At 36.2% G+C, this 17,801-nt stretch overlaps 1 protein-coding gene across 1 annotated transcript in view; it reads left to right on the top strand.

The window, feature by feature from the left end:
• The window catches only part of CAPN9 (calpain 9), a 329,028-nt gene that overhangs the window by 178,775 nt on the left and 132,452 nt on the right, over window positions 1-17,801 (top strand). Inside the window, exons 11-13 of the mRNA XM_053711177.1 lie at window positions 962-1,170; window positions 5,399-5,435; window positions 5,525-5,605. Of these exons, the coding sequence (XP_053567152.1) occupies window positions 962-1,170; window positions 5,399-5,435; window positions 5,525-5,605 (327 nt within the window). The remainder of the gene's footprint in view (window positions 1-961; window positions 1,171-5,398; window positions 5,436-5,524; window positions 5,606-17,801) is intronic.

Here is a 17,801-nt window from a genome sequence, read left to right as displayed (position 1 = left end):
GAGCAACAGCTGAAGTATATTTTTTTACACAGAACTTACTCTGCTGAGCTGAGGAAATTGTGAGGTAAAATATTTTTTACATAGAGATGCACAGGTTATATTTCCCTGTCAGCTTTTTACAGTTATACTGCATCAGTTTTAAGTGATTTACATATTATGTCCCTTTAAATTTATAATACAACACAAAAATCTCATCCATGAACCTCCGGGGTTATAAATAAACAAAATATGGATACCACATATATTATCATTCAGAATAACACCAAATTTTTCTTTAAATATCTCAGTTTCTTAGATACAACCTTTCCTGATTTTGCTTTCCTTTTATCTAATAGAGTACTATACCAGTCTTTTATAAATATAAAGATAGATTTCCTTGATATTATATCTTAAAGGAACACTGAACCCAATTTTTTCTTTGGTGATTCATATAGAGCATGCAATTTTAAGCAACTTTCTAATTTACTCCTATAATCAATTTTTCTTTGTTCTCTTGCTATCTTTATTTGAAAAAGAAGGCATCTAAGCTAAGGAGCCAGCCAATTGTTGGTTCAGACCCTTGGACAGCACTTGTTTATTGGTGCTGTCCAATCAGCAAGGACAACCCTGGTTGTTCACCAAAAATGGGCCGGCATCTAAACTTACATTCTTGCTTTTCAAATAAAGATACCAAGAGAATGAAGACAATTTGATAATAGGAGTAAATTAGAAAGTTGCTTAAAATTGCATGCTCTATCTGAATCATGAAAGAAAAAATTTGAGTTTAGTGTCCCATTAATACCAGAGAAATAAAGATTCTTATCGGAACTCATTTAAAAAAGCAAATCATGAAGTGCAATTTATATATCACTGCTTGATAGTACTTTCCAAATGTATTTTGTCTACTCATAATTAAACACTATACATTTTTTATAGTTTGTAGATTCAAACTGATCTGAAATGACATGTTTATGGTTTTTAGTGTCCAGGAACTGAATCACAGTTGAAAAAGGAATTCTTCAAATTTAACCCATCAAAGGCACGAAGCAAAACTTATATTAATTTAAGAGAGATTTCTCAAAGATTCAAACTTCCACCAGGAGAATATATGTTGGTTCCTACAACATTTGAACCTCACCAGGAAGCAGATTTTTGCCTGAGAATATTTTCAGAGAACAAAGCCAAAATTGAGTAAGGATTGTAATGAGTATAATTATTTTCATTACAGAATTTTTAAAAAGTATATAGTTTTTTATAATTGCCTGTAAAATGATATTTTGCTTGGCTAAAAATGATTTTATTTATTATTATTGTACATTGTGTTCTGTGTTTAAAGTAATTGAGCATGATATATAAATATATATAAATTATTCAACATAAATTCTTGCAATAATCTATATTGATAATATATAGCTAGGATAAAATGTGCTTTTAGGATTCTACTAAAACACTGACGGCTAGATTTAGAGTTTTGTCGGTAACGACCCGTGTAGCTAACGCTGGCTTTTTTTTGGCCGCACCTTTTAAATACCGCTGGTATTTAGAGTTCACAGAATGGCTGGGTTTTCAGTGCGTTAGGCTCCAAAAAGGGAGCGTAGAGCATAATTTACCGCCACTGCAACTCTCGATACCAGTGGTGCTTACGGACGCGGCCAGCTTCAAAAACGTGCTCGTGCACGATATCCCCATAGGAAACAATGGGGCAGTTTGAGCTAAAAAAAAACCTAACACCTGCAAAAAAGCAGCGTTAAGCTCCTAACGCAGCCCCATGGGGAAACACTTCCTAAGTCTGCACCTAACATGTACCCCGAGGCTAAACACCCCTAACCTTACACTTATTAACCCCTAATCTGCAGCCCCCGCTATCGCTGACACCTGCATATTTTTTTTAACCCCTAATCTGCCGCTCCGTACACCACCGCAACCTACATTATACCTATGTACCCCTAATCAGCTACCCCTAACACAGCCGACCCCTATATTATATTTATTAACCCCTAATCTGCTGCCCCTAACGTCGCCTCCACCTACCTACAATTATTAACCCCTAATCTGCCGACCGGACCACACTGCTACTATAATAAATGTATTAACCCCTAAAGCTAAGTCTAACCCTAACACTAACACCCCCCTAATTTAAATATAATTTAAATCTAACGAAATAAATTAACTCTTATTAAATAAATTATTCCTATTTAAAGCTAAATACTTACCTGTAAAATAAACCCTAATATAGCTACAATATAAATTATAATTATATTGTAGCTATTTTAGGATTAATATTTATTTTACAGGCAACTTTGTAATTATTTTAACCAGGTACAATAGCTATTAAATAGTTAATAACTATTTAATAGTTACCTAGTTAAAATAATTACAAAATTACCTGTAAAATAAATCCTAACCTAAGTTACAATTAAACCTAACACTACACTATCAATAAATTAATTAAATAAAATACCTACAATTACCTACAATTAAACCTAACACTACACTATCAATAAATTAATTAAATACAATACCTACAAATAAATACAATGAAATAAACTAACTAAAGTACAAAAAAATAAAAAAGAACTAAGTTACAAAAAATAAAAAAATATTTACAAACATTAGAAAAAATATTACAACAATTTTAAACTAATTACACCTACTCTAAGCCCCCTAATAAAATAACAAAGACCCCCAAAATAAAAAAATGCCCTACCCTATTCTAAAATTAAAATAGAAAAGCTCTTTTACCTTACCAGCCCTGAAAAGGGCACTTCACAGGGCATGCCCCAAAGAATTCAGCTCTTTTGCCTGTAAAAAGAAAACATACAATACCCCCCCTAACATTACAACCCACCACCCACATATCCCTAATCTAACCCAAACCCCCCTTAAATAAACCTAACACTAAGCCCCTGAAGATCTCCCTACCTTGTCTTCACCACGCCGGGTTCACCGATCGATCCAGAAGAGCCTCCGATGTCTTGATCCAAGCCCAAGCGGGGGGCTGAAGATGTCCATGATCCGACTGAAGTCTTCATCCAAGCGGGAGCTGAAGAGGTCCATGATCCGACTGAAGTCTTCTATCAAGCGGCATCTTCAATCTTCTTTCTTCCGGATCCATGGTCATCCCGCCGACGCAGAACATCCATCTTCACCGACGAATGACGTTTCCTTTAAGGGACGTCATCCAAGATGGCGTCCCTCGAATTCCGATTGGCTGATAGGATTCTATCAGCCAATCGGAATTAAGGTAGGAAAATTCTGATTCAAGTTCAATCCGATTGGCTGATCCGATCAGCCAATCAGATTGAGCTTGCATTCTATTGGCTGATGTTTGTAAATGTTTGCAAATATTTTTTTATTTTTTGTAACTTAGTTCTTTTTTATTTTTTGTACTTTAGTTAGTTTATTTCATTGTATTTATTTGTAGGTATTGTATTTAATTAATTTATTGATAGTGTAGTGTTAGGTTTAATTGAAGGTAATTGTAGGTATTTTATTTAATTTATTGATAGTGTAGGATTTATTTTACAGGTAATTTTGTAATTATTTTAACTAGGTAACTATTAAATAGCTATATTAGGGTTTATTTTACAGGTAAGTATTTAGCTTTAAATAGGAATAATTTATTTAATAAGAGTTAATTTATTTCGTTAGATTTAAATTATATTTAAGTTAGGGGGGTGTTAGTGTTAGGGTTAGACTTAGCTTTAGGGGTTAATACATTTATTATAGTAGCGGTGTGGTCCGGTCGGCAGATTAGGGGTTAATAATTGTAGGTAGGTCAAGGCGACGTTGGGGGTGGCAGATTAGGGGTACATAGGTATAATGTAGGTTGCGGCGGTGTACGGAGCGGCAGGGGTAGTTTGTAGGAGGCATGGCATAACAGCACAATACATACAGTATGTGTGTGTTTGTGTGTATGTGTATATATATATGGTGTGCCAAAGGATTTTTTTAATGTAAAAAAAGTGTGCCACTGCAAAAAAAAAGGTTAAAAATCACTGCTTTAGAGCACAGTAGTTAAGAGCTTTATGAACCAGCATTAGCCCAGAAAGCTCTTAACTCCTGTTTTTTTTCTGCGGCTGGAGTTTTGTCGTTAGATTTCTAACGCTCACTTCAGCCACGACTCTAAATACCGGCGTTAGAAAGATCCCATTGAAAAGATAGGATACGCAATTGACGTAAGGGGATCTGCGGTATGGAAAAGTCGCGGCTGCAAAGTGAGCCTTTCCTGACTGACTCTAAATACCAGCGGTAGCCCAAAACCAGCGTTAGGAGCCTCTAACGCTGGTTTTGACGGCTAACGCCAAACTCTAAATCTAGCCGTGAGTAAATTAAATTCAGTAATTAGTAGGAATCTTTATAGCTTCCAGCAAAGTAGAAATCACAGTCTCAGGCACACCAATTGAGAGTATAACAAGGTGTTCTGTGTCATTACTGAAAAATACCAAAGATAAATACCAAAATACCAAAGACAAATACCAATAATGTATGCTAGTTCTCAGAGACTTCTTAGATAATACTTTTTTCCATTAGATCCACTTCTTGGCGACCTCAGTTTAAGATTATTTTGGAACCCTTGTTCAGGCATAATTTAGGTATGACAAAATCTCAGAACTTATATCACAATGCCCATTAATAGTTTAAAACACACTTTTAAAAAAACAGAGGAAAAAGATATATCAGAGAAATGTTCCAAGGGAAGATGAGAGGATCAATCATGTGGGCCCTTGGATCTCTTGACCTGGTGCAAGAAACCGGAAGTTTGAGGTTCAATCTGGACACAATGAGATCTTTTTCTGGAAGATTTGACCTCAGGACTACTTGATGGAGCACGTCCTGAAGAAGAGACCATTCCCCTGGATAGACAGACTGACGACTTAGGTTTTCTGCTTCCCAATTCTTCACTCCTGGAATGTGAATGGCGATAGGGTGCAGTGGTTTTCCTCTGCCCAAGACAGACTTAGAGTCCCTCCCTGATGATTGATGTATGCCATGGCAGTGACATTTTCTGACTGCAATCAAATACATTTTTCCTGTTTGAGAAGTGACCAAGATTGAAGGGCCTGAAGAATCGTGAAAAGTTCTAGGATGTTGATAGGTAACCTCAAAAAATTTAAATTTAAATTAAAAAAAACCTTAACCACTAAACAAGTTGATAAAATAGGGAAAAATATAAGAATATTAAAAAAATAATAAGATAATTGCAATAAGCTCACTAATTCATGGATGATGTCACCACATTAATTTTGCGGGTTACTATGGCTGGTGTTTGTTTCAACCAGTGAAACAATTATTTTTGTTTATAGGATTTTGCTAGATATTGAACTTAAGTTATTACATGTATTGACTCCTTCAGTTACTTTTGCTTAAATATATTGCTTAGTAAAGGAATCATGCATTATTATTTTTTTTTTTTTAGGGAACTAGATGGAAATATAATCGTTGATCTTCCTGATGTAAGTTTAACTTAAATACACGGTGACTTCACTATCTTTCTTTCTAAAATCTATTGTAAAACATTTGAAAAATATTTTCCTTTTTTCAGCCACCTAAACCAACTCCTCCTCAAAAAGAAACTGAAGAGGAAAGACAGTTTCGCAGCTTATTTGAGCAAATTTCTGGAGAGGTAAAGCAAACTAGTAGTACAGGAGGTTTTTTAATAATATATTATTTTTTAATGGATTGTTGAAACGTAAATATTTTATATGTAACTGATGGCAAAGCTGAGTAACATTAGGGAAAAAAATACAAAATTTATAGAGATTATGTGGTCAGTGGGTTAATTGAATAAATTAAACTGAACATACATAAACGTTATTATTATTATTTATTCAGTGTTCTTCACAGAAAATGTTGCCAGCCGGGTGGCATTTTGAAGTAACCTGATGAGGACAGTGTAATATTCTCTCATATTATATCATTCTTTTATCCAAAGCACAAATTAATTGCATAATTTAAAATAAATGTATTTAATGATCATTTGTGCAAATTATTTGTGCAATAAAAATTGAACATTGTTAATGCAGGCTTAATAATGGTGCGTCTGCTAAAAAAGGTCCTGGGAAGAACACTGTAATTATTTTTGTTTTGTGTTTTTTTTCTTCAAATCCTTTTTAGCCTAAAATGCCAAGTAATCTAAGAATGTATTATGTGAAGTACTCTTGACATATAAGATGCAGTCATTAATATATTGTGTATATCTCTACAAATGTATGTATCAAGACTTCTTAATAGCTATCTACCATAAAACATAAATAATTCCTCTTTTCACCATAATCGAGCTTCTCACTACACATATCTATCCAAAACTGAAATTAATATTATAAAATATAAAATTATAAAATAACGTAGCAGAGATTGAGGGCTAGATCCTAGAAGGTCACTATGATGAAACCACTATGAAAAAAAAATTAGAGGCTCACTAATACAGAAGCTCCTGCCAGGAAAAGTCTGTTTCTAACCAACTGTTTCCTGATATTGCATAGGTGCTAGTTTTATTGCACTTTAAATTTAACTGCAACCCCCACCCTCACCACAAATATCCCCACAAGAACCTCTGTTAATCTTAACCACCACTGGGGAGTGGTAACAAATTCTCTTCTTCTTAGCGCTTACCACATTCTGGTTCTTCTAGTAGTTCCATTCCATGTATAAAAAGTATATCTCCAGTCCTCAGAGGTTAATCAAGTTAACTTATCAGGAAGGCCTATGGGAAAGCCATATTTCACAATGGAGTAGTCCACTCTTATGATATATTTAATCCCTAAACACGACCCCCATTGCATTAATTCTTTCTCACAATAGCCTAATTATTGACCATATAACTCACTATCACCATAGTTGCCTACATTAATTAACTTCCAATCATGACCACTCCATTGCATAAATCCTTCATACACTATGCACAATTACTGCCTATTTTTTTTTACCTCTTCACTTAAGTAAGCTCTAAGACTTTGCCCACTATATTACCACTTCCTGTGTGAACCTTACAATGCATTTACATTGCCCTCTAAAAAAACCATCCACAACTGCCTTTCCTACGCTAATAGCTTTAGTAAAAAAATAGGGCCTTTATATCCCATAAAAACAGAATTTATGTTTACCTGATAAATTTCTTTCTCCTACGGTGTATCCGGTCCACGGCTTCATCCTTACTTGTGGGATATTCTCTTCCCCTACAGGAAGTGGCAAAGAGAGCACACAGCAGAGCTGTCCATATAGCTCCCCTCAGGCTCCGCCCCCCCAGTCATTCGACCGACGGTTAGGAGAAAAAGGAGAACCATAAGGTGCAGTGGTGACTGTAGTTTACAAAAAATAAATTTAAACCTGACCAAAATGCCAGGGCGGGCCGTGGACCGGATACACCGTAGGAGAAAGAAATTTATCAGGTAAACATAAATTCTGTTTTCTCCTACATTGGTGTATCCGGTCCACGTCTTCATCCTTACTTGTGGGAACCAATACCAAAGCTTTAGGACACGGATGAAGGGAGGGAACAAGTCAGGTAACCTAAACAGAAGGCACCACCTTTTTTTTCTCCCAAAAATAGCCTCCGAAGAAGCAAAAGTAATGAATTTGTAAAATTTGGCAAACGTATGCAGTGAAGACCAAGTCGCTGCCCTACAAATCTGTTCAACAGAAGCCTCATTCTTGGAAGCCCATGTGGAAGCCACAGCTCTAGTAGAGTGAGCTGTAATTCGTTCAGGAGGCTGCCTTCCAGCAGTCTCATAAGCCAACCGGATGATGCTTTTCAGCCAGAAAGACAGAGAGGTCGCAGTCGCCTTTTGACTTCTCGTCTTGCCAGAATAGACGATAAACAAGGACGATGTTTGTCTGAAGTCTTTAGTTGCTTTTAGATAAAACTTTAAAGCACGAACCCCATCAAGATGGTGTAACAGACGTTCCTTGTTAGAAACTGGATTAGGACACAGAGAAGGAACAACTATTTCCTGGTTGATATTCTTATTGGAAACCACTTTTAGGTGTCCAAATAAGTGCCAGGCCGAAATTAAACCCCAAAAGTGTTTTAAAGTCTGAAAAAACACCTTATTTATAGTGAAAAACATGCTAAAAAGCAATTGATTTTAAAGCCCACAATAGTGTCAACCAGCATAGAGCTCTAAATATAAGCCATCATTTTATACAGAGTCTATTAGAAAAAAATGGCTCACCAATCCCAGAGGGAATTTCTGACAGTCTTCTAGCATTACATGGTCTTGTTAGAAAAATGCCTGATCATACCTGAAGCAGTTAAGCATGCAAACTGTTCCCCCCAACTGATGTTCTCTGGTTAACAGTCCTGCGTGGGAACAGCAATGGATTTTAGTTACTGGTGCTAAAATCATATTCCTCTTAGCAGAAATCTTCATCACTTTCTGCTGTAGAGTAAATAGTACAAACCGGCACTATTTTAAAATAACAAACTCTTGATAGAAGAAATAAAAAACTACAACTAACACCACATACTCTTTACCACCCCCGTGGAGATGCTACTTGTTCAGAGCGGCAAAGAGAATGACTGGGGGGGCGGAGCCTGAGGGGAGCTATATGGACAGCTCTGCTGTGTGCTCTCTTTGCCACTTCCTGTAGGGGAAGAGAATATCCCACAAGTAAGGATGAAGCTGTGGACCGGATACACCAATGTAGGAGAAAGTAATAACCCTAAACCTTCGTAACCACTGTCACTTATTCATGTGTTTACCAAACGTCATGACCCTTCCAACAAAAGAACTACCTCTTATGGGACCCCAGCATTTATTATGATAACTCACGCAACCCACAGTACTCTCACAGCAGCACACACATCTAGCTATCAGTTATCGGCCATGTTCTACTTAATACTGGCACAGAAGCATATTTATATGTTACAGATCGAAAAATAGATAGAATAATAGATTCATAGAATTATAGATTTATTGGTCTTTTATACTGGTTAGCAAGCACTTGAATGTAAGTTGTTACACATACATGTAATACCTCCAAAACAAATATAGAGTACCATAATAATATCATCAAATTCTGCTTTAAGATTATATTTTTGTAAACTTAATTTTTAATTACTAAGAAAAACACGGTAGTCTCATTTTAAAAATCATACCTTTTGACTTTTATCTGTGGTTTTGTCACTTAAAAATTGAGAAGCTTCTTTAACATATTCTCTATGCTAAAAAAAAACTTTCCAAATGATAATATATATTTCCTTCTTCCCTTTATGGAGCAGTTGGAATTGATCATAGGTTAATGTTTTACTGGCAATGTTAACATTTTTTAACTTTGTCCTCCTTGATTTCCACTTTAAAAATTTTATATCTGAGACACGTCACATGTAGAAAATCCCTTAATAAGGTCATATGAAAAGAGTTGTATATATTAGGATCACTGTAGATGTTTCAACACTGTATACATGTATCTTGGAATAGAGAAGGCCCTCATTACTGGACACTCTGAAGATAGAGAATGTTTGCCAAACTGTATAACTTCTGATTTATTTAAAATTTAAAACTATGAATTAAAATGATTTTTTAATGGGGTACTCGCATTGTAGAATTGCATGGTTATGCTTTTAACTTTCAGCATGTTGTTACATTTTTAAATTATGCTAGACAGAAGATTCTTTGAATGCTAATATCTAGAGGTCTTACCCTCCCAAAAGTAAACTCCTTAAAAGAAAACCTATGGTGGGAATACAGTAGGAGCTATGTTTGATGGCCCTTGGGTGCTAGAGAGAAGCTGTAAATGGGCTTCATGTAGGGGATCTTGGGGTCCTAAAAAGGTCCATTGGGTGCTAGTGAAGATTTTATATTACAGCACTAGAGGTGTTTCATGGGTGTGCAGAGAGATTATGAATGGCAAGATTTCCTTGGGAGTGACAATCCATTATGGAAAGTCACAGTTTTTTTTAATAGTGCTGATAGCAGCACCAGAGGTTAAGGTATGAAAGGGTTAATGTGGCAGGGTAGTGCTTGGTAAGGTTTATAGTGGTGGAGGAGACTGCTATATTTTACCATTGTGGTGGTTTTGATTAGAGTTGATGGTGGAGGGTGTACTTTTTGGTTTAATTCTGCATGATATGGGTATTGTTGCAGATCTTAATGTCATAAAATTGCAATGAGTGTACATTACAGTTGGCATTATAACTTTATACCAGGTGAATGTACATGTTATGAGGATGGTTACTTAGAGAGCATATTATCAGGTTGAAATAAATTGTGGCAGGATTGGGATTACCTTGAGATTGCATTTGTAAAATGTTTTTCTGCACATCTCATAGAACCATAGGTGTGTATTTTTTCCAAAGTACCCAAAGTGAAACATGTAAATATTAATGATTTAACCCCATAGTGACCAGACCATTTTTACATTTTCTTACCATTAATGGCCAGGGCTATTTTTACATTTCTGCTGTGTTTGTGTTTAGCTGTAATTTTCCTCTTACTCATTTACTGTACCCACACATATTATATACCGTTTTTCTTACCATTAAATGGACTTTCTAAAGATACCATTATTTTCATCATATCTTATAATTTACTATCCAAAATTTAAAAATATGCTTAAAAAAATGGAAAAAACACACATTTTCTAAATTTGACCCCCCAAAATCTGTTGCACATCTACAACCACCAAAAAACAACCATGCAATAAAGTTTTTAAATTTTGTCCTGAGTTTAGAAATACCCAATGTTTACATGTTCTTTGCTTTTTTTGCAAGTTATAGGGCAATAAATACAAGTAGCACTTTTCTATTTCCAAACCATTTTTTTTCTCCAAAATTAGCGCTAGTTACATTGGAACCCTGATATCTGCCAGGAATCCCTGAATATCCATTGACATGTATATATTTTGTTTTAGTAGAGAACCCAAAGTATTGATCTAGGCCCATTTTGGTATATTTCATGCCACCATTTCACCGCCAAATGCAATCAAATAAAAAAATTTGTTCACTTTTTCACAAACTTTAGCTTTCATTAAAAAACTAAATTAATGCTTACCTGATAAATTTCTTTCTTTCCGGACATGGAGAGTCCAAGACATCATTCCAATTACTAGTGGGATATTCAACTTCTGGCACCTCAGCAAAGCTGTTACGTGTCATTCAGCCGAAGGAAAATGGAAAAAGAAGAAACACAAAGGTATAGAGGTGTCTGAGGTTTATTTTAAAAAACTGCTGAATTATAATTTAAAAAAGGGAGGACGGGGTCATGGACTCTCCATGCCTGGAAAAAAGGAAATATATCAGGTAAGCATAAATTTTCTTATGGCATGGAAAGTCCACAACATCATTCCAATTACTAGTGGGAACCAATACCCAAGCTAGAGTACACGGAATGAAAAGGGAGGGAGAACAAGGCAGGAGGTCCTTTGAGAAGAAGGATTAGGACAAAAAGAAGGAACAACAATTTCCTGATTAATGTTTCGATCCGACATCACCTTAGAGAGAAACCCCAATTTAATACAAAGGATCACCTTATCTTTAAGAACTAGGTTAAAGGGACAGTCTACACCAGAATTTTTATTGTTTAAAAAGATAGATAATCCCTTTATTACTCATTCTCCAGTTTTGCATAACCAACAAAGTTATATAAATACACTTTTTACCTTTGTGATTACCTTGTATCTAAGCCTCTGCAGACTGCCCCCTTATTTCAGTTCTTTTGACAGACATCCATTTTAGCCAATCAGAGCTGGCTCACTGGATCTCCATGTGCGTGAGCACAGTGTTATCTATATGACACACATGAACTAACACCCTCTAGTGGTGAAAAACTGTCAAAATGCCCTGACAGAAGAGGCGGCCTTCAAGGGCTTAGAAATTAGCATATGAACCTCCTAGGTTTAGCTTTCAACTAAGAATACCAAGAGAACAAAGTAAAATTGGTGATAAAAGTAAATTGGAAAATTGTTTAATATTACATTCTCTATCTGAATCATGAAAGTTTATTTTGGACTAGACTGTCCCTTTAAGACTCCAAGGAGGAGCAACAGGTTTAAACACAGGCTTGATTCTGACCAGAGCCTGAACAAAAGCTTGAACATCTGGTAAATCTGCCAGACGTTTGAGCAAAAGAATAGATAGTGCAGAAATGTGACCCTTCAGAGTACTGACTGACAAACCTTTCTCCAGCCAGTATAGGGAAACCAGCAATATCTTCAAGCAAAGCAATGCAAATGCATATGCAGACAGGAGTTCACTGCTAGCTCCAAAGTACATCCAATAAACAAAGGTGTCCACAGCATAAGCTTCCAAATCTTTTCTTTATTTAGGGAAGGATTCAAAGGTACAAAAATAGCAGTAACGTTTCAGGTTACACACCCTTAGTCATACAATGTAATACTGTTCATAAACTCTCTGTTTTGTAGCCACACAGGTTACTTAATTAACATACACCTGTAGGTGTTTAATCAATTACAATACGTTAAGGCCAGGTAACCACTCACCTACCCCATCTAATGGTAAATCCTGAGTACTACAAGCTCAATTTATCAAATAGAAAATATACACAAAAAAGCAGTTTAAAAACATTAAGAAAAATACCTTTGTACACTGTACTGAATTGAATAAACTACATAAATACTGATACATCATAATCTTTATTCATTCCAAAAGGCCTCATTGAGTTAAGTGTAGATATCCAAAACAATTCTTTTCTTTTTAATAATAATTCCCTATTGCCCCCTCTTCTAGGCAGTTTAATGCGACCAGTGATCTGCCATCTTAATTGGCTGATAGAGTGCCCTGCTTCCAGGAAATGAGATGAAACAGGCACATCTTTATTATTGCACCTAATGTTTGATTTATGTTCATTGATACGGTCACATATCTTCCTTGTGGTCTCTCCTAAATAAATCCTGGAACACGGCACTTTATCAGATAAATCACATAACTTTCAGTTACAAGTAAAGAAATCTCTAATATTATACAATTTACCAGTTCTAGGGTGTGCAAACTTATCTCCTTTAATTAAAGAATTACAATTAGAGCATCCCAAACAGGGATAGCAACCCAAATTTTTCTTGGTTATGTAGCCTGTTTCTATTTTAGACTGGCTACCTATATCAGCTTTTGTAAGAATATCTTTAATATTACAATTTCTTTTATATGCCATCATAGGAGGGTATTTAAAGCAGGGTAGGTCTTTGTTGTAGTCTTTATACTGTAGTAAAGTACAGACTCCATATTATGAAATATAGCAACATTTCTTGATAACATTCTCCAACCTCATGTGGAAAGTTTATCTTCCTATATTAAAGATACTGGAGACTTTATAAAAAAATTGAACAATCTTGAGCTGGGCACAGATAAGTATATACTCTACACACTAGATGTTCAAAGTCTTTACACCTCTATCAAACATGAGAGTGGAATTGGGTGTGTTAAAAAAGTCCTGTTAAACACAAACACCTACAGCAGTGGTGTCCAAACTTTGCTCTCCAGAGGTTTTGGAACTACATTTCCCATGATGCTCAGCTAGATAAAATGCTGGCTGAGCATCATCGCAAATGTAGTTCCAAAACCTCTGGAGAGCAAAGTTTGGACACCCCTGACCTACAGTATTGTACAGATATTATTCTTAGAAGAGTTATTGAGATTGGTTTTATTTATTTCATGTAATTGGCAAGAGTCCATGAGCTAATGATGTATGGGATATACAATCCTACCAGGAGGGGCAAAGTTTCCCAAACCTCAAAATGCCTATAAATACACCCCTCACCACACCCACAATTCAGTTTTACAAACTTTGCCTTCTATGGAGGTGGTGAAGTAAGTTTGTGCTAAGATTTATATGTTGATATACGCTTCTCAGCATTGTTGAAGCCTGATTCCTCTCAGAGTATAGCGTATGTCAGAGGGACGTGAAGGGAGTATCACTTATGAATATGATGATTTCCCTAACGGGGGTCTATTTCATAGGTTCTCTGTTATCGGTCGTAGAGATTCATCTCTTGCCTCCCTTTTCAGATTGACGATATACTCTTATATATACCATTACCTCTACTAATAACTGTTTTAGTACTGGTTTGGCTATCTGCTATATGTGGATGGGTGTCTTTCGGTAAGTATGTTTTTTATTATTTAAGACACCTCAGCTATGGTTTGGCACTTTATGCATTTATATAAAGTTCTAAATATATGTATTGTACTTATATTTGCCATGAGTCAGGTTTATGTATTTCCTTCAGCAGACTATCAGTTTCATATTTGGGGAAAATGAACATTTTTTAAGAATTTTTTTTCTTACCTGGGGTTTAGTTTTTTTTTTCAATTGACTACTTCTTGCAAATTGGGCCCGTGGGTGCGTCAAATGCTAGACTTTATTGCGTCATTTTTGGCGCGAGAATTTTTTTGGCACGAAAAATACGTCTATGACGCAACTTTGTCATTAGTGACGCGAGCTTTGAAATATTATGTGGAAGCTACTAAAGATTTCAGGAAGACTTCCAGTCTATTTGTTTTATTTTATGGCCCTAGGAAAGGTCAGAAGGCTTCTGCTATTTCCTTGGCTTCTTGGTTGAAACTTTTGATTCATCAAGCTTATTTGGAGTCAGGTCAGGCCCCGCCTCAGAGAATTACAGCTCATTCTACTAGATCAGTCTCCACTTCGTGGGCCTTTAAGAATGAAGCTTCAGTTGATCAGATTTGCAAAGCAGCAACTTGGTCTTCTTTGCATACATTTACTAAATTCTACCGTTTTTATGTATTTGCTTCTTCAGAAGCAGTTTTTGGTAGAAAAGTTCTTCAGGCAGCTGTTTCAGTTTGATTCTTCTGCTTTTGATTTAAGTTTTTTTCTTTCATTTATGAGAATAAACTTATTTTTTTGGGTTGTGGATTAATTTTTTCAGCGGAAAATGGGTGTTTTTATTTTTATCCCTCCCTCTCTAGTGACTTGCGTGGAGTTCCACATCTTGGGTATTGCTATCCCATACGTCACTAGCTCATGGATTCTTGCCAATTACATGAAAGAAAACATAATTTATGTAAGAACTTACCTGATAAATTAATTTCTTTCATATTGGCAAGAGTCCATGAGGCCCACCCTTTTTATGGTGGTTATGATTTTTTGTATAAAGCACAATTATTTCCAAATTTCTTTTGTTGATGCTTTCTACTCCTTTCTTTATCACCCCAGTGCTTGGCTATTCGTTAAACTGAATTGTTGGTGTGGTGAGGGGTGTATTTATAGGCATTTTGAGGTTTGGGAAACTTTGCCCCTCCTGGTAGGATTGTATATCCCATACGTCACTAGCTCATGGACTCTTGCCAATATGAAAGAAATGAATTTATCAGGTAAGTTCTTACATAAATTATGTTTTGTAACTATTTCTTGTTTGGAGATACTTGGTATCTCCAAACCCAGGGTACGGCCATGGGATCGAATGTTGCCCCCTCATACGCCAACATATTTATGGGAAACTTTTAAGAGAAGTTTGTATATGTACATGAATTGTTCTTACAATATGGAGCCACATGGTGGTGTTTCATAGATGATGTGCTTGGCGTATGGGGAGCAACCTAGTATAATCTACTGACAACAATAATCTTTTACACTTCAGCAGTTTTCACCTCCCTAAACTTTTGAAATCCTTACCCAGGAGTCAGTTAATTAGGGTAAAAAGGATTGTTAATATGGAAGGAAACACTACAGACAGACTACATGATATGGGTAAAAAAAATTTGGACAGAGAATACCCTGGGGAATTAATAAACCAAGCAATTACTAAGGTAAATCAAATTTAAACATCTGAGCTGCTTTCACGGACAAAAATTAAAGATAAAGATGATCGTTTGGTGTTTTGTCTCTAAGTATGGTAGCCACAGTAAGAAATTGAGTAGAATCATACAGAAACATTGGCACATACTTAGAGACTGCAACAAAGACCTACCCTGCTTTAAAGACCCTCCTATGATGGCATACAAAATAAATCGTAATATTAGAGATATTCTTACAAAAGCTGATATAGGTAGCCAGTCTAAAATAGAAACAGGCTACATAGCAAGAAGAATTTGGATTGCTATCCCTGTTTGGGATGCTCTAATTGTAATTCTTTAATTAAAGGAGATAAGTTTGCACACCCTAGAACTGGTAAATTGTATAATATTAGAGATTTCTTTACTTGTAACTCAAGTTATGTGATTTATCTGATAAAGTGCCCGTTTTCCTGGATTTATTTAGGAGAGACCACAAGGAAGATATGTGACCGTATCAATGAACATAAATCAAACATTAGGCGAAATAATAAAGATGTGCCTGTTTCATCTCATTTCCTGGAAGCAGGGCACTCTATCAGCCAATTAAGATGGCAGATCATTGATCACATTAAACTGCCTAGAAGAGGGGGCAATAGGGAATTATTATTAAAAAGAAAAGAATTGTTTTGGATATCTACACTTAACTCAATGAGGCCTTTTGGAATGAATAAAGATTATGATGTATCAGTATTTATGTAGTTCATTCAATTCAGTACAGTGTACAAAGGTATTTTTCTTAATGTTTTTAAACTGCTTTTTTGTATATATTTTCTATTTGATAAATTGAGCTTGTAGTACTCAGGATTTACCATTAGATGGGGTAGGTGAGTCGTTACCTGGCCTTAACGTATTATAATTGATTAAACACCTACAGGTGTGTGTATGTTAATTAAGTAACCTGTGTGGCTACAAAACAGAGTTTGTGAACAGTATTACATTGTATGACTAAGGGTGTGTAACCTGAAACGTTACTGCTATTTTTGTACCTTTGAATCCTTCCCTAAATAAAGAAAAGATTTGGAAGCGTATGCTGTGGACACCTTTGTTTATTGAAACCTTTCTCCAGGCCATCCTGAAGAAAAGATAAAATTTGGGGGTAATCCTCACCTGTCTCCAGGAGAAACCCTTAGCTTTGTACCAAAAAATGTAGTTACGCCATACCTTAGGGGAAATTCTGTGAATAACAGGTTTACGAGCCTGAAGCATAGTATCAATGACCACTTCAGAAAAACCTTGTCTACACCATCTTCACATATCCTCCATTGACAAAGACAAAGAGAATGACTGGGGATTATGGGTAAGGGAATTTACACTTAACAGCTTTGCTGGGGTGCTCTTTGCCTCCTGCTGGCCAGGAATTAAATATCCCACTAGTAATTGGAATGACGTGGCGGACTCTCCATGCCATAGGAAAGAAACCCCATTTTCTGTAGTGTAGCTACCCCCCCTCAATACCCTACCCCCCTCCCAGATCCCTTTCCCAACATTTTCCCCTCTCCCTCCTTGGACTTTAACTTAATGCAGCATGCACGCTCCAGGAAACACAGAGGGTACAGGATCTGGATATCCTCCAGCGATAGGCCGCCCACCCCCCTCCCTGCTATGGCTCCCACCCACCTCCCTGCTATGGCTCCCACAATGATTGGCACCATCCCTGGCTGATGCAGAGAGGGCCACAGAGTGTCTCTCTCTGAATCGGATGCTTAAAAAAGGTTATTGCAGGATGCCTCAATATCAAGGCATCACTGCGATAACCTGAAAGCGGCTGGAAACTATCACAATTGCTTCCATCGCTTGAAAACACTGAGAACGTGGAGGGTACGTCCTTGGTCATTAAGTTCCAGTTTTTGTAGAACATACCCTGCACATCTTGGTCGTTAAGGGGTTAAAGGGATGTTTAAAAATACACTAGCAGACTACTACTCACCATCCTTTTGTTTTCCTTTTGTATCTTTAGCTCTCTTTAAAGACACTCTCTTTAATTTATTACAGAATCCAGCTGGTAAAGCTCTGCATTTTATGCTTGGTACCACCATCGTGTAGCTCTTTTCTTTCATGTAATTAGCAAGAG

This window comes from Bombina bombina, chromosome 4 (assembly GCF_027579735.1).
Source record: "Bombina bombina isolate aBomBom1 chromosome 4, aBomBom1.pri, whole genome shotgun sequence".
NCBI classification, from domain to species: Eukaryota; Metazoa; Chordata; class Amphibia; order Anura; family Bombinatoridae; genus Bombina; species Bombina bombina.
Note: the sequence above shows the minus strand (reverse complement) of the source record. Positions and strands in the feature narration are given on the sequence as shown.